The 18062-nt window shown below is 46.2% G+C and overlaps 1 protein-coding gene across 2 annotated transcripts; it reads left to right on the top strand.

Moving 5' to 3' along the window:
• The first annotated feature begins 3415 nt into the window (after positions 1-3415).
• Ccdc42 (coiled-coil domain containing 42) lies at positions 3416-15535 on the top strand. 2 transcript variants are annotated; one of them, XM_076871133.1, is made up of 7 exons: positions 3416-3498; positions 3829-3934; positions 4284-4388; positions 6263-6460; positions 11415-11636; positions 11821-11979; positions 15458-15535. In XM_076871133.1, exons 1-7 carry the CDS (start codon positions 3416-3418, stop codon positions 15533-15535), a joined length of 951 nt encoding a protein of 316 aa, XP_076727248.1. The 2 variants fall into 2 exon arrangements, with proteins under 2 accessions (XP_076727248.1, XP_076727249.1); XM_076871134.1 differs by lacking the exon at positions 11415-11636.
• The last annotated feature ends 2527 nt before the right edge of the window (positions 15536-18062 follow it).

Raw genomic sequence — 18062 nt, 5'->3', positions numbered from 1 at the left:
TAAGTAATTGTAGTGACAGCAGAAAGCCTGTCATGTCCCTAACTTTAATAAGAATGTCTTGAATGTAAATGTTAATGTTATTTGTTGGGTTAAGATATTTTTTATCATGTTAATAAAATACCTTTGTATACTAATAGTTTTTTTCTTTTTTTTCTTTTACTAAAAGCGATGGTTGATTTTTTTTCAATGCCACACTGGCATCTATCACAATGATTACAATTGAGACATACTAATAGAATTAATTTTATGAATGGATTTCCTAATATCAAATAATTTTATATTCATATTCCTGGTGAATTATTCTTTTAACCTGGAGGTCATAACAAATATAGTGGAGCTGCAAAATAGAAGGGGTTTAGATCTCTGATCACTGCGTGGAACAGAACCTTCCAGAAGATGGGAGATAATGTACACTAAATTAAATCAAGTAATGTTAACATTAAGATTTTCATAGGTAAGACTGTAATTGGCCTGCCCTTTTTTCCCTTTCTTTGTCTACAATTAAGTTCTTTATTAAGCTCTGCTTTCGGCATGATTCCAAAGATCCTTTTAATTCTCAAAAGAATAACAACACAATCTGGTTTGATGCTCATCAAAATAATTTCCTCTTCCTGGACACACGGTGAAACTTCATTTCTAGCGCCTTGCAATATAAGTAGCCATGTGACCCATTTCCACTAGAAGTCAAATGAATGGCGATGGTGATGAGTTTAAGCAGACGGGCCTGTTCTGTATTTTCTCTTTCCCCTTCTTTTTTCTTTCTCCCCTTGGAGGTCCCAGGTGATTACAGTGAAGCTGAATGACAGAAGGGACTTAGACCCTGATTACTGCCTGAAAGACCCTCCCAGGAGAGCTGGGGGTCTGTGCACCCAGCAACATGCTGGTCTGGATGCCAGGATACAAATGTTTGAGGAATTATCTTGTGCCTTCTTTCTCCTGTTATTCTAACCCACCCCACTCCTTTTAAACAGACAACTATCTCAGAGGGAGGATGGGACAGGACAGAAAATAAAATATACCTATTGGTTTGCAGAAACCTAAATCCATTAGATGATTAATCAAAATCCAGTAGGAGATTTTACCAGAGGCAAATATCAATATAGATAAAGGAAATGGGTGTGGGCAGGGGGCAGGCCAGGGGGAGTGATTTTAAAAGAAAGCAAGGCTCATGGAGGGAGGTAAAAGAGGGAATCTGAGAAGAGTACAGACTCATGTGAGCTCAACACCTGGTTCCTTGCTCCCATAGGCCCTGGGAAGGCAGTGAGACCCCAAAGAGGGATGATGGTAGATGAGGGCATCAAGATTTTCATGACTCCAGCAAAGCAGCAGATGAAACAGTGGAAGGAACTTTCATACATACATGAGTGGACATATGGGCGGAAGAGGAGGATATTTTAGCAGCCACCTGGATGGGCTCTGGATGGACCAACCTGGCCCTGCTCCATCTGATTCCAAAATCAAACATATACCTTTTACACCGAGGTGAACAGGTGATTTCGAAGCAGAGGGCCTCTTCCTCAAGGGCTGGAATCACACAGCCACCCAAACTGAGCTACTCACTCAAGAGAAAGGGAGGGAAACCCTAAACTGCGTAGGGCTCTCTCTGGATAAACAAGGAAACACACCTTTGCAGAGTTTAGATTAGAATTGTTATTAATGGCCGGGTGCTGTGGCGCCTGCTCCCCTATAATCCCAGCGGCTTAGAAGGCTGAGGCTTGAGGATCATGAGTTCAAAGCCAGTCTCAGCAATTTAGGAGCAATTCAGCAAGGCCCTGTCTCTAAATAAAATATATATATAAAAAGGGGGGGGGGCGGGTGCTGGGGATATGATTCAGTGGGTAAGTGCCCCCGGATTCAATCCCTAGTACCAAAAAAAAGTGTGTGTGTGTGTGTGTGTGTGTGTGTATATATATATATATATATAATTATTATTATTAATGTTCTTACTGTCATCCTGCTGGGTCTGTCTCTTCTGGGATCCTGTGGTGGACAGCATCTCAGGTTTAGGGGCTTAATAAGGGCTGGAGATAGTGAGGGGATGGGTGGGTACACGCTGGGTGGGGTGGGGTCTGTCCTGTTACCTCTGCTGAGCCCACCAGGCCAGCTAGAAGGGGCAAGGCACGTGTTCTGGCCGGCTGTAGAGATGAGGACGGTCAGAGAATGGAGACAGGCAGGACAGAGGTGGGCGGCATTCCCACCACGTCTCCCCCTCCTCCCGGCCAGGATTTAGCGCGCGAGGTGGCGGCGGCGGCCGGCAGGGGGCGCCAGACCACCGGCAATGTGGCGGGGGGCGGACTCGCTGGGCGAGGGACACCGCCCCGGCAGAGACCGCGCATCCCATCCCACCCGGACTCGGGTTCCCAGACAGACTGGGGAGCGAGGCGGCCCGACCAGTGTGGGAACCCAGGCAAAGCGACCCAGGGGAGCCGGGGTGGAGGGGACGAGCTGGATCGAGGTCGCGGACAGGATCGAGCACGCAGCAGGAGCCCCCAAGGCAGACGCACCGTCTCCAATTTACACGTGGGACCTCAGGTCAAAAGAGTCTATGCACGTGCCCTGTTGGGATCACGAAAGGCAGCCATCATAAAGCAAACCGTTTAAACAGGACATTTCTGTGACACTGTTTTGACACTTCCAGGCCCCCGACGCCCCGCAAAAAAAAAAAAAAAAAAAAAAAAAAAAAAAAAAAACTAGCACCGGCCCCACCCAAGACTCTTGCACCCCAAGGGGCCTTGCTTGGGCCGTCCTCCACGTGCCCGATGGCTGCCCCTCACTGGTCCCCAGGCTGTCGCCCATCCTCACACATGCAGCCCTAGGTGTCTGTGACCAGCTACTGGGTTTAGATTTCACGCTTCTTCCCATCTTCTCTGTTCACCTCACCCCCTCCTCGCCTCAACTAAGTGCCTCCTTTCCTCTTCTTTCTTCTTGGTCATTGACCTAAGAGGTCCAGTCGCCTCTTTCATCATCACACACCAGGGAGGGAGGTCCCAGGAGGAGCGCCACACTTCTCTGCCAGATCCTCCCTCTCAGCCATGAGCTCCCAGACCCTGCCTCCCTGAGTCTTCTTCCCAGAGTTCCTGAAGGGTAAAAGCGGGAAGAACTCCAGCAAGAGTGGGGTTCGTGGGACCAGAGGTCGGAGGGCAAAGCCTGGGTTCCAGGTGTGGTTCACAGAACCAGGCAACCTGTTGCTAGGTAACCAGATTTCCCATCAGCAACCCAACACATCGTCCTCAACTGCCTACCCTCAGCTTCCAGCTGGCTTTTGCTGAATCTCTCAAACACCCACCCTAAAGGAGGAGGAGGGAACAAGCAAGAGCACAGCCCCCAGCACCTCTGAGTCCTCTGTGGCTCTGCCACCCACTATTTCACTGTGAAGTCAGGTGCCTGGAGCCCGGGCCTTTAGGTCACTGCCACCATGAGTCTGGGCATCATGGAAGAGGAAGACCTGGCTGAATACTTCCGGCTTCAGTATGGGGAGCGCCTACTGCAACTGCTGCAGTGAGTGTCAGGGGGCCTGGCCTACTCAGTCCCTTTGTGCCTGGGACTACCCACACCCACACCATGCCCCACCATCTAACCTGTCCCCTCCTCTCTTATAACCCAGCACTCCCAATCACCCTGCCCCATCACCTGGACACCAGATCCCCATCACTGCTCTTTCCCCAAATGCCAGCATAGACTTATCTCCTCAATCCACCATCCCTTCCACTCAGGTCAGAGAGTATACCCCTTTCCTTCCCATGGGTATCTGGCTCCCTGGGTTACTTCCCTGCCCAGCCTGCCCCAGGCTCAGAATGCTCCTGTCTCTCTTGCCCATGTCTTGGGCAGGAAGTTCCCCAATATGCAAGAACAGTCAGATTCCCCATCCATCCAGCTATTGGAAAAGAAAAAGGAAGCCAAGATCATGCATCATGCTATGGAACAGAAGAAGGAGGTAAGGGTTGGGGGGGGGGCTTGGGGATGGGGACGGGGGTACAGGACAGGAGAGGGAGCCATCTGGGGCTCAGGGAGAGCAGGTAGACATCCCTCCATTTTGGAGGTGTGGGGAGGAGGCGGCTAAATTGGAGGGTCCTGGCTAGTGGTTCTGGTCTTTTTCTCTGGGGAGAATAGAAAAATCTAAGTCTTGGAGTGACCAGTGTCCTGGAATGCTCTAATTTGAGCCAGGAACAGGATGCAAAGTGGGAGGCCATCTATGAACCCTCTTGGGTTGGGGGGATAGAGACTGTGGAGCAGGAGAAGCTGCTGACCTCCTGACCTCTCTCTCTGCTCCTACACTCCCAAAGACATTTAAGCGCAGAATGGAAACCCTCAACCTGCGCTGGGAGGAACTGGGAGTCAAGGAAGAACAGCTGAAGGCCCACATCCAGAAATTTGAGCAGTTCATCCAGGTATGAAGGGGCAAATTGTTCTTCTTCTTGCTTTTGAGGGTCACTCAGGGTTAAAAGCATCTTCAGTGCCGTTAACAATGCCTGGTGCTTCCCAGGCATCCTGAAGTCTCCACCTGTGGTGTTGTTTCTAATTTCCTGTTTACCTGTCAGTCTCTGCCCCCTCTAGATGGCTGTTTCCTATTTTCTTACCAGTTCCTGGGATGTATAGTTTATCCAGTGAATGAACGGTTGAATGGGTGGGTGGATGGATGTGACCCTACCAGGGATAAGCACTTGGGGATACAGTAATGGATGGGCAAAGGTTTTAGTCTCCTCATTCACCATTCTTTTCCATCTTTGTCCTTATACCAAAGGTACAGGTGGGGGACTGTTGGAGGACCATGCCACACAGAGACCATTCCAAGACAATCCCCCTCTCTTTGTCTTTAGAGGAGTAATTTAATCATCTTAAAATCCAGATTTATCCAGATCTGCCAGCACTTATGGATTCTTGAAGGTCCTTGGCTAGCTGCAGGGGGTCCAATTGCTATATCTGCCACAGAGGAGCTCTGCTCTTAAGCCACACTCTATGTCTAACCATGCAGGACAAGAAGTCAGTGGGCTGGGCACATTCCCCTGGGGTCTTGTTCATTTTACCTGACAGAGAAAAGCTGATGGAGTGGGGTTGGGGTAGCAGGAGATTTGGGAGTGAGGGGTTCTCCAAATGACTTTAGGAAAGTCCTCAGTTTGGGAATCCCATAGAGCTTGCTACAAACACAGACCTTTTTGCTTGCAGCAGGTCTGAGGTTGGGCCCAGGTATCTACAGTTTTTAAAAAGCTCCCTCCCAAGTGATTCTGTTGCACAGGTATATTTGAAAGCCACTCATTTAGAGCTGCTTGTGCCTCTTCCTGTGCTAGGGAGAGGGCATGAATTCTCCACACATCTTCCTCCATGTTTTCCAAATGCCACCACCACACATGCCCATCCATGTGCAATCTCGGAGCTCCCAAGAAGAGAAAGGAGCCACACAAGTACAGTGCATAGGGTGGGCTTGATCCTAATCTTGTGAGAGGGCTTTACAGAAGGAAAAAGGCAGGGTTTAGACTGATTAATGTAACTGAGCCTCATTCTTTCTTTCTGGGCTTGGAATTTCCTGACTATCTCCTGGAAGCAATGCCAGGCTGGGCTCCTAGACACACTTTCTAGAATGTCCTTATCTTACCGGGCCCTCTGGACTAAGCACACAGTTCCTATCTCATCTTCATATAGTTTGATCAATGTGGCCCCCAGCTTTTGCGAGGAAGAGTGGGCTTACTGTTTTGCATTTCTACAGTTGGAGAAATTGAGGCACCGAGGACCAAATCAGGAGAAAATTTGGGCCTCCCAACTCTGACCCAGCCATCTGCCCCAGGATAAATGATCACCATTAGAAACAGAAACAATAGAAGCTTTGTCAGAAGGGTTCCTGCTCCCACTTCTGGATTTTCTCAGCCTCTCTCAGGGTTGGGTTTTCTCCAGACACTGAGCCCCGATGTAATTTGGTTGTTTCCTCAACCCTGGTTTCTCCTGGATTCTCCCATCCACTCTTTGAAATCCAGAGGCCACAGAAGCAGACTAGTTTCCTGTCTGCTCCTTCCAAGGTCACCTCTTGACTCTGAACTAAGCTGCTGTCCTCTGAGCCTTACCTTGATCCACAGGAATCTCTTAGCTTCAATCACTAGCATCAAATAACCAAAAACTCGCTTCAGATAACTCCAGAAATCCTTTACCTTGGCACCTCCTCTCCCACATGGTGACCCAGACAGAGCAGAGCTGAGGGCAGCCCAGGCAGGCTGGGGGACCCCAGGGAGGACAGGACAAGCCTGCCTAACCTACCCTGGCTCCCTTGTCCCAGGAAAATGACCAGAAACGGATCCGGGCCCTGAAGAAAGCCAACAAGGAGCGGGAACTCAAAAGGCAGCGCCTACGGGAACTGGCTAAGGCCAAGCAGGAGATGGCGGCCTTGCGGCTGGAGCACCAGCGGCTGAGCGTCAAGCTGCAGAACTACTCCATCTTCAACAAGTACCTGGAAAAGGTGGTGGAGAACTCCGAGGTGGGTCCCAGGGACAGGGGGCAGGCCCACCTCAGCACCCCTCTCCTTCTCTGGGATGCTGGGTTACAGGGTGGAGTTCAGCTGCAGTAGGCTGAGGCGTAGGGACCCTCTGGGGCCCCAGAGGCTCTACAGGGATGGTCACCCTGGTCTGAGGAGGTGCAACAGCCCTTAAGGGCAGCTGGCAAAGGCCCCTGCTGAGGCTGGATGTGTTTCTCAAAGGGTGGGAGCCAGGAGGTTTGTGTGTTCATGTGCCTGACAATCATGTCAATGTCTCTGGGTCGGTTGCACAACTGGGGCTGTGGCTACGGCTGTCTGAAAGTAGGTGTGTCTGTGTGTTTGTGTTGGGAGGACAGGCTTTTGGAGCACTAAGTTTTGCCCTCATCAACACGTGGCAAGCATCTATCCCTACTTCCGCCTCCTCCCCAGTGTCTTTTGTTTACTTATGAGGAAAGTGGGGAAAGGAAGGGAGAGAAACTAGAAAAGCATCCAACCTACGTAGGACACTGCTGGTTTGATGCTCTGCAAGCGTGGCCTTGGGTCAGTCATAGCCCCGAGGGGAAAGCAAGCTGATCACCCTTTCACAGAGAAAATGTAGGCTCAGAGAGGTTGAGTAAACTACTTAGTGCCTCATGGCTTGTAAATGGGCCCCACAATGCCTTAAGCAACCGCTCTCCAGCAGTCCCTGTGGCCAGAGGTCAGGGATCTTTCTTAGTCCCGGTCCCACTGTAACCCTTAGAGCATTTGACACTGTTATTCCTCTTCTGTGAAACAGATTTTCCCTTGATTCTGTAACATTCCCTTTCTTCTACCTCTGGCCCACTTGCCTCAAGCTCCTCTGAAGAGGTCCTCTTTCTAGGAAGGAAGATGGGAGGAAAATGTTCCAGGGTGTCCATCTCAGAAGCCCCTCTTCTCCTCCTCCTCCTCCTCCTTCTTCTTCTCCCACTCCCCCTTCCCCTCTACCTCCTCCCCTCCCTCCTTCTCCTTCTATTACCAGGGATTGAACCCAAGGATGCTTTACCACTGAGCCACATCCCCAGCCCTTTTTTTATATTTTATTTAGAGACAGGGTCTCACTGAGCTGCTTATTGCCTCACTAGGTTGCTGAGGCTGGCTTTGAACTTGCAATCCTCCTTTCTCAGCCTCCAGAGCCACTGGGATTATAGGCATGAATTATCATGTCAGGCCTCGCTTTTCTTCTTGAGAAATCCCTGCAGCTTCCCAGCAATACCACCCCATCAATGTTTGTCCCCTCCCCCATGGATCCAGCAACAGGGTGCAGCCAGGAACCCTCTAGAGGGGTGTGGATGAATTTCTGTAAAGGGCCTAGGAGAAAAAAGACACACAGCTTTTTAAAGTTCCTGCAATAATAAATTAGGTTAGAAACACTAACCTAATTTATTTCTGTGTGAGTCCCAAATCTGTCTTATTTCCTCTATTCTATTACCTACTGTAAGATAAAATGCTCACTGTAACATTCCCTTTCTTCTACCTCTGGCCCACTTGCCAAGATTGGGGGTTTTCTGGGGGTGGGGAAGCAGTAAGAAAAGAATACCATATTAAAACAACAGGTAAATTGGGAATTACTTCTCCAAATCAGACTGGTAAAATGGCCGTCTTAGAACGGAGCAAACTGGCTAGATCAGCCCCTTGTACCTAACTCACTCTTCCTGTCCACAATTCACTCTTCCTGTCATCCCCAGGCCCTACTGCTGCTGCGATGGCAGCTGGACCCAGGTCTGGCCCTGGACTCCTCCCCTTTTCAGCCATCAATCAGCTGATCTGGTCAGTTCTGCCTCCTAAGCATTTCTGGAATTCAGCCCCTGCCCCTTCCTCATCCAGGCTGCCTGTCTGGAGTTCACCTCTGTGTCACTTCTGGCCATCCTGTTCAGCATTCTACTGCCAATCTCATCTCTCTCCCTTCCTTTGTTTTGTTCAGGATATTTTAAGCATTCTGGGAAGTATAGAGAGCGCCAGCACTCAGCACACAGTGTTGTCCAATCTTCATAGTTTCTATTGGTTCCCGATTCTTTTTCCTTAAATAAAAACACTACTCATAATTAAAACAGCTTTTGTTTTCTTCCAAATCTCCTCAGGGGTAACCAGTATCCTGATGTTTACATTTCTCATTTCCATGCCTGTTTTTACTATTTCGTAACATATCACCCGTCCATAAAACTGGAAGAGTGTATTGTGCGTATCTTGGGGACTTTTGTTAACTTGCTATTTTCAATCAGAGTTTTAATATTTTCTTATTTTTAATTGGCACATAATAATCGTACATATTTATGGAGTACAGTGTGACATTCATAATGATCATTATGACATGCATAATTTATCACATCAAACGTTGGTCATTTCTTTGTATTATAAATATTCAAAATCCTCCATAATGAGTCTGAGGGTGTAGCTAAGTGGGTAGAGGGTTTGCCTAATGTGGGTTTAATCCCCAGTGCCCAAAAGAAAAAAGTTGGTAGAGCACTTGCCTACAATGCAGGAAGCCATGGATTTGATCCCCATCACTACAAAACAATGCCTCTCAACTAGCTATTTTGAAATACCCAATTATTGTCAATCATAATTGTCTGCTATGCTATAGAACATTAGAAATTATTCTTTCAATCAATTATATTTTGAAGAACAATTTTATTATGGAAAATTTCAAGCACATACAAAGGAGAAAGAACAGTCGATGGAATGCCTGTTACTCATCACCTCATTCCAGCAATTACTGTAGACACATCCCCCTCACCTTCCCACCCTCACTATTTTGAAGCAAATGATATTTTTTCATGCATAAGTATTTCAGTATGGATCTGAAAGATGAAGGCTCTTTTTAACATACAGATGCACAACAATACCCTGGTCACACCTTGTAAACATTTGATGATTATTCCTTAATATCAAATGTTCACCTAACCAATGTTATCATTTCCCACTTATTGCAGTAATATTTTCTGTAGTTTGTCCAAACCAGTCCCAACCAGTTTCTTCACACTGTGTATGTTTCTTAAGTGTTATAGACATTGTGTTGAGCAGAAGAAGTCAGACACAAAAGAGAGTATTCTGTTTCTTTTCACTGATATGTTTTAATACAGGTAAAATTAGTCTTAATTGATCAAAATACTGGTTTCCTTAGTTGTGGGATACAGACATTATCCAAGAGGGGCAAAATTATTTTAATATCTCTTCTTCTTTTATTACCTGGAATAGCACCTTAAAGGGAAGGATTTCATGAAGAAAATCTTTCCTTGGTCAACTACTTGATTACTATGTGGATCTTAGAGAAAAAGCTTGTTAAATACTTGACTCTTTACAGTGTTTAGAATAATGAATTGGTTTTCCAGCATTCTCCAAAATTAACCTGTAATGTTTTTAGTATCATTATGAACTTAACGATTTTTAAAATATGAGTATTTCTCAATCCTTTGCTCTTGTTCTTCCTGATGTTCAAACTGTCCCTCTTCGGACTGTGGGAGCCTCTTTAAGTTGGCGCCTGACGTCCTTTTGACGTCAAAATAAGAATTTGTGAGCCCTTCCTAGGAGCTCCAATGTAGTCTGTTCATTTTAACTGCTGAAAGCTGTTTTATGGTGTGCTGAGTAAACTTTGGGAAATGCAGAAAATGAAGTTCTTTTTGCTTCTTAAAGATCCTTCGATGACAAAGTTCACATTTATTCCCTGGGGTTTACTAGGGACTTCTTTGTTTTTTGGAACTTCTCCAGGTTCATCTCTCTCTCTCTCCCCGCATCTGGAGCTCAGGTCATTCATATTAAACTACGTGGAGCATCCTAAACATGCCAAACACAAACCATTCGTCTTTACCCTCTACCCCACCCCACCCCCACAACCCTTGCTTTTACCTAGCTATCTTTTATTAGTACTTCCAGTCTCATTTGAGCCATTTTTTCTCCCAGGAAATCTTTTCTGGCTGTTCCCACTCTTTCCAACGCTGGGTGATTCTTCCCCAAAGGGGCATATTTGAGAAAAGGCCAGCAGGGCAGTTCCCAAGACTCCAAATCTATCACTGGAAATGTCATGATATGGAGAAAGTGCTGGGGAGTGTCCTCTGGGTAGCTGGAAGGCACACATTGATAAGCCTGGGGGGAGGGGGGTGAATTAGCATCCCAGAACTGGAGCTCACTTTGACTTCTAAAAGGATGCTTTGCCTGGCTTTTGTTCAACTGGATGGAAGTTTGAAGGTTAGAGCTGGAGCAGTATAGCCACCCTGCAGGAAGCAAGCTGGGCTTGGTAGACCACCTTCTCCACTGGACTTCCACTCTACTAGTTCTCGAACAGCAAATTTGTTGAAGGAATACCAGGAAGCAACAAGCTTGATGTTATTGCCCCAGGCTCTGCACAGCCCCACGCCCAGTCCTAGCTAGGGCTTATCACTCTGTGTTGTAACTGACTGTTTACTGTCTGTCCTCCCTCTAACCCTGAAGCTTTAAGCCCCAGAAAAAACAGGGACTGGCTTTCTTATCTCCTGCTATGTCCCTAGCATTGAGCACAGCTCCAGGCGTATAAGTGGTTCTTGGTACATTCTTGTTAAATAGGATAATCATTGCCTTAGGAAATATCTCAAAATGTCTTCTATGCTCAACTCTCAACTCTGTGTCTAGAATCACCTGGGAGATCTTTTGCAACATTCAAATGATAGGGACCATCTCTGGGAGTAGAACTTGACAGGTGTCCTTTTCAAAGCTCCCTAGGTGATTCTAACATAGATCTAAGATTGAGAACCCCAACCCATTTGTGCTTCCTGGCAATATATGGATCATGGCCCATATAAACCCAGGAGAATCAGGAGGTAGGACAGTAACATCTGCACATCTCCTGCCTTGGCCAGGCCAGCCTACCCTGGTGTCCATGTGTTCAGGTGTTAAGGTTGGAGTTTGGCAGAGCTGCGGTGGCTGCATCTGCCCAGGGGCAGTGCAGTGACCCAAACCCTGGCCTCAGTTTGAGGAGATCCACGAGGTGATCGGACGCTACAAGACGTTGGTGAGCATGCACCATGATCTCATGCAGTCAGCGCAGGAGAGCCAGGAGCAGATAGAGCGTGCCAAGGCGCGACTGGCTCGCTACATGGAGGAAAAAGACGACGAGATTCTCCAGCACAACAATGAGCTGGCGCGGCTGCAGATGCGCTTTGACCGTGCCCGCAGCGATGTCATCATCTGGGTGAGGCACCTCAGCTGTGCTGGGCAAGGTAGGGGGCTCCAGGGCTTTGTGTAGGTGAGGCCTGCGCATGTGCACCTCCCCCCATACACACCACACACACACACACACACACACACACACACACACACACACGACACATAGATGCAAGTTCTGTGCTCACATCCCATCCTGGTCCCCTCCCCAGGAATCTCGCTGGGCACACATCCAGAATACAGCAGCCAAGAAGACCCTCTTGCTTGGCACCATTAAGATGGCAACGCTGAACCTGTTCCAGATCGTGAGCAAACAGCTAAAGGAGACAGCCCAAGTGTCCCTGGAGGACACGCACAAACAGCTGGACATGGTAGGAGGAAGATGCAGGCACTGGGGTCAGCTGGGTGTGGGCCAAGGGGCTTCTCAAGTGAATGGTTGAGTGGAGGAATGAACCAGGCACAGCATTGGCTCTCAGATGTCAACAGCATCAGAATCACCTGGTGGGGAGTGGGCAGGGAGAGGTGTATCCCTGGGCCATACCCCACAACCTCTGACTCCATAGGTCTGAGATAGGAACCCAATTTCCCAAGTGATGCTGCTGCTCCGGGTGCCATACTTTGAGAACCACTACATTCATACTAAGACCCTTTTTGGCCTCAAAGCACGTGGCCAGAGCAGGGATCCACTATTGATTCATTAGTCATCTGACTGTCTTATTAAATTCTAGTGAGAGACCATGGCTTGGTAAAGACCAATGTTTGAATCCCTACTCTGTTAAAAAGGGAAACTGGCAAGTTTAGAGAAGTATTCAAGTCACTTTAGTACCTGTCTGAAGTGTTCTTAGAAGCAATGGAAAGAAAATTGAAAAGGAGATAGATTTTTTTATTGTATGACTCAAAAGTTTTTTTGTTTTGTTTTGTTTTTTCATGGTATGGGGGATTGAACCTCAGGGCCTTGTGCACACCAGGCAAGTACTCCACCAACTGAGCTATATATCCCCAGCCCCTCAAAAGTTTTTTTTTAATGACATTCATATTCCTGTGCCACCTAAAATCACAACCAGAATTACACATATCTGGCTTTGGGAGAAATTCTGTACCAGTAGATGTATCAGTGATGCTTCTTCTGGCATGCAGAGAACCAGGACTAAGCCACTGTGTGTTCCTTTGGCAAAAGCCCTTAGCTCTTCTGTGACATATATTACAAATCACTTGAGGACTGAGATTTGTGGTTGTTCCCTGCTGAATCCCCCAGTGCCTAGAACAATGCCTGGCACATAGTAGACACTCAGTACCTACTTGGTAAATGAATGTGAAATACAATCCATAAAATCAGCTGAGAGGCATTTTATTTTTTGAAAAAAGTGAAACTTATGAAATCTATATCTATATATGAAAGATTTCCCCATTGATCAGCTAACAAGGATTTTCCCAAGACATTACTCAGCCTGTGTTTTAAGGCATATTACAATAGAGCTATTTTACCATTCATAGAAGCGTATTTGCAAGGAAGTTTATTCTAGAAACAGCAATATTCAGATTTTTTTGGTATAAGGATATCTTTACACTCTGAAAATACCAACCCCCAAGATAGCTTTCCTTTCTATGGGTTGTATCTATCAATATTTACCAAATTAGAAATTGAAAAAAAAAATGTTAAAATATCTGTGTGACCAATTAATTTGAGAATAATGATAAAAGGCATGCTAACAGAAACAGCATTTTTTATTTTTTAAAAAATTTTTAGGTATTTTGTGAGAAGAATGGCATTATTGGACACTGGCAAAACTCCTTACTGGATTGATGATTTTCTATTTTGATTTTCTCAATTTTGATCTAGGAAATCTCAACCTTGATTTATTTTAAGAGGAGTATTGCCCAAAGGTTATTTTAAAATATTTCATTCCATGTCTATAGGTTATACTCCTGTTGACAGAAATATCACATGACCTAGTAGCCTGGGAAATTAAAAAGAAAAAAAAAAGCACCCGGGAAAATCAGAAGTTAAATATAGAAAGAGAAAAACAGAATCTAGTGAATTCTTGGATTCAAGGACCTTCAATAGGGACAATAGTTGACTCTGAGCTTCCTAGTAACCAGATGAAAAACAACACATAGTCCTTGTGCCAAAAGAAGAAAACATGAGGTTGCATGCAGAGTTCTAACTGAAATTTCTCAATGAAACTTCAGAGACACTCAGTGACTAATGTTTTCAACAACATTCTGACAACAGACACCAGGCTTGGTAAGGCAGTTGCTTACATAGAGCGAAGATCTTGGTGGTACACACTACAATTAGGAAAAGGCCAGGATGATCTACATTCAATATATTGTGTTGTGAAAGGTCTAGAATTTTCCTTGAATGAGACTGAACTACATGGAGCAACAATTTTCCAAACTGTGCTTGGCAAATCCTAGAATCTTAGAGCTATTGTTTCCTATGAGGGAATAAAAGGGCCCCATGGACTAATACATCTAGAAAACACTAAGTTTTAAACAAAGTTGATTTCTTTGCTAATGTTCCTTGCTTTGAGATTCCCAAACAAATGGTGTTTCAAAAACTGACTTAGCCACCCTTTTCGGAGTATGTGACCACTTATTACAAGAACATAGTTTAAGAAATACTGAATTTGGCCATGCATGGTGGCACATGCCTCTAATCCCAGTGACTGTGGAGACTGAGGTAGGAGGATCAGAAGTTCAAGGTCAGCCTCAACAACTTAGTGAAGCCCTAAGCAACTTAGCAAGACCCTATCTAAAAATAAAAAAATAAAAAAGGGCTGGGAATGTAGCTCAGTGGTAAAGTACCCCTGGGTTCCAAGACAAATGCTGCATTTGTCTTTTTTCTAATCTTTGGGAAATTGCTTTAATTCTTTGGCTCTTTATTTCCTCATTTGGAAAATAGGAATTCTATCAATAATAGAAATATCAGAGGTTTGGAGCTTTGGATAAAGTCTGTGTATTGTCATTGTTTTAAAACTGAGATCCTAGAGGCCATCCAAATTTTTCTCCTTCTTTCTTTTCTTTTCTTTTTTTTTTTTTTTGTACCAGAGATTGATCCCAAGGGCACTTAACCACTGAGCCATATCCCCAGCCCTTTTATTTTTTGAGACAGAGTTTTGCTAAGTTGCTTAGGGCCTCACTAAGCTGCCTATGGCCTGGTTAAATTGCTGGGGGCTGGCTTGAACCTGGATACTCCTGCCTCAGCCTCCTGAAGCTGCTAGGGTATGCACCACCTCGCCCAGCTCCCTCTTGCCTTTTTAAAGACAAAGAAACTGAGTTCCAGAAAGATGAAGTGATTTCCCCAGAGCTGCTGCATCAGGAGCTGGGTCTTCTGACCTCTAAAGACCCAGCTGGGTCTTCTGACCTCGGAAGCAGCACTGTATCAAGGTGACTACACGTGCTTTCAAACGGAAGTTAGTGAATAGAGCTTAAACTTTTCTTGATGACTCAAGATGATCATAATGAGCATCAGGTCTGGGTTCCAAGACCTCAAGGACTCTGAAGTTGTGGAGGACATCTGCCCTGGCACTAACCAGGCCCTTCCAGCTAAATGCTTTTATTCTGTAGCCCGTTTGTAAGCCTATCTCTTTCTCCCCACTTCTGTTAGACTACCAGTCCGTTCTTCATGCCATCACTATTGCCTGTCCCTAGGAGGTCCCAGCTCCTTTCCTACATATGGCGTCTAATCTATTAAACCTCATGTTCAGGTTCACCTAGAAAAACTGACCAATGAGGGATCACGATTGCCTTGGGAAAGTGATGTACTTCAAGAAGATATGTACTGTCTTGGGATGGAGGAGGACTCTGGTTGGGTGGGGTTAATCACTGATGCCCTTACTGTGTCAGATCCAACAGTTTATCCAAGACCTGTCGGACATCTGGTCAGAGGTGAAGAGGAAGGAACAGCAGCAAATCCGGGTGTAAGGGGGCAGCATGGTTCCAGCATGTTCTGAGACAGGTATTGCGAAAAAGCAAGTTCCTGGTGAGCTTGCAGTCCAGCCAGCCCACTTCGTCTTCTGAGGACCCTTGTGGCTTTCTGTTTGTGAATACCTTGCCATTTTCCCCCAGGGTCTCAGTCCATCCAAGTCCTGAAAATATTAAATGTTGTTAGAAGTTTTTTTCTGAAGTTCTCTCTCTCTCTTTGGCAATTTGTTCATAGGAAAAGAGGGAGGGGAGGACCCCACAAGCGCTTCCTCTCAAGCTAGTCACTTAAGTTGCTGGGGAGCTAGAAACCATGTCTTGGGTCTGGTGGCTCCTGGGCTTTGGAATTTACACATATTAGAGTTCAGGTGGGTTGCAGATAGCAGGATGAGAACAGGGGACCCTTATCTCCTTGATCACCTCAAAAATTAAAAATAAAAGAAAGAAATTGGTATTGAAAATGCATAGGCCCAGAAGTGTTTCAAATTCCAGAGTTTTTCAGATTTTGTAATAGTGTCATGTACATAATGAGATGTCTTAGGCATGGGATCCAAGTCTAAACATGAAATTCATTTATATTTTACATGCACTTTGTGCACACAAACTGAAGATAATTTTATGTAATATTTTAAATAATTTTGTGTGACCCCCATCACATGAGGACAGGGGTGTAATTTTCCACTTATGTCAGCTTCAATAAGTGCTGGATTTGGGAGCCTTTTAGATTTCACATTTTCAGTTAGGGGCATTCATACAGATAGAGATAGAGATGTCATATAAGATATATCTGTATATAGATAGAGATGTCATATAAGCATGGGATAGCTATATCTCATGGTGTACACAAACAGGCATTGTACAGGGACTTGACTTTGAGCAGTTATAGGCGCTGGTCAAGAAGTGTCTATAAGGGGCTGCTATCTTCACATCTGATACTGGTGCTTGAAGTTCACAAGGGAGGTCGTTGGGATACAAACATGGAGGTAAAGTGGGGGGAGATGGAGAATAAGTCAGAATCCATACACACAAGCCGGAATCTCTGAAGACAGTCAGAAACCCATGTCAGTTCTTGTTGCTTCTGAACTGGGTGGTATGGATGTTCTGCAGAAGCCAGGGTCATTCATCAGAGAGCTAAACACACATATCTATCTGACCAAGGGGCTGAAAGAGGCACCATCAAGAAGATGCAGCAGTGGCAGACTGGCCACAACTCACACCATCCAGGCAAGCTGGCACAGTAGCGACAAGACGTGTGAGCTACAACATGGCGCCACTTCCCTTTGACTCTCCCACAGGAAGCTCTCCATGACCCACCTTCATAGGAAACACCCAAGAATAGGAATTCTGGGTAACTCAGCCTGGGTGAGCTGACACATCACAAGCCACCCCACTAGCACTATCTCCATTTTATAGGGGAGGAAATGGAGGCTCTCCTTTACAGCAGGGGCTGGACTCTGGGAGGCCACAGGGGAGCTAGCCCCATCCAAACAGAACTCTCCCTAGAACAGGTTAGAGAGCAGAGGTCATCTTCCAACCCCAGAATGGGTGAGTTCCAGGATGGTGATCAAAGGGCAATAAAGAACCAGGGCCCTCCCAAAAAAGGTCTTGTGGAGAAGAATGTGCCTCTATAATAACTTCCCCTGACTGCTAGGCCCCAGGGCTAGGTCCTGGGAGGTGGGAGACACAGAAGCACAGTCAGTTCCTCCAACTTCTCCCCCGTCCCCCCAACCTTCTGCTGTCTCTGTGAGGTGGTGTTTGAGAAGCCCAGCCTGTTAGGACTGAACATGCTTCCTGGAGGGGCCAGGCCTGAGCCTCCACCCAGAGGCCCTCCTCCTCCTCCCTTCCTCTGTGCCCCCTCCTCCAGCTCCACCACCACTTGGCAGCCTCATGTTTCCCGGTCAGCTGAAGTGGGGACTCCAGAAGGATCATGCTTGGAGTTCCGGTGGTCACACACAAGTTCATCTTAACACACATACATTTACACACACGCATCTTACTCATTCTGACATTATTGCATTTTTCAGGTTTGCTTATTTTTAAAGGAGCCCAGCCCTGAGACAGAAGAAATTCTGCGGATCTAGGCAGATTTCTGAAGAACAGGAAAGCCACAAATCCACAATCTCATACCCAAGCCTAGGGATAAGGAAACAACACGTTCAGAAATGTGCAGGGATTCTCAGGGACCTGAGTGAGAGGGCTTCCCATTGAGAGTAAGGGCTTCTTCTCCTTCTTCAGCTCCCCACTCCCTGCTCCTTCTCAGTCTCTCAGCATGGCTACCCGGGGCCCTACACTCACATAAAGAAGCCCCAAGCCTGCTCAAACAACGTTCAGACTCCCAGATACAGGAGATTGCATTCCAAGAAGAAAATGAGGGTAAGGGCCTGATTGGATTTTTCCCAACCAGAAAAGACATTAGCTCATTAGAGCAGAAATAACTGATTGGTTCCAGAAATGAATGGTTCTCATCAGCAAAGGCAGGAAGCAGGAGGGCTCTGGGTCTTTTATGGATAAATGGAAGGAGGAAGGGGGA

Source organism: Callospermophilus lateralis, chromosome 11, assembly GCF_048772815.1.
Source record: "Callospermophilus lateralis isolate mCalLat2 chromosome 11, mCalLat2.hap1, whole genome shotgun sequence".
Classification (NCBI taxonomy): domain Eukaryota; kingdom Metazoa; phylum Chordata; class Mammalia; order Rodentia; family Sciuridae; genus Callospermophilus; species Callospermophilus lateralis.
The sequence above is the reverse complement of the archived record's forward strand: the minus strand, read 5'-3'. Positions and strand labels throughout refer to the sequence as shown.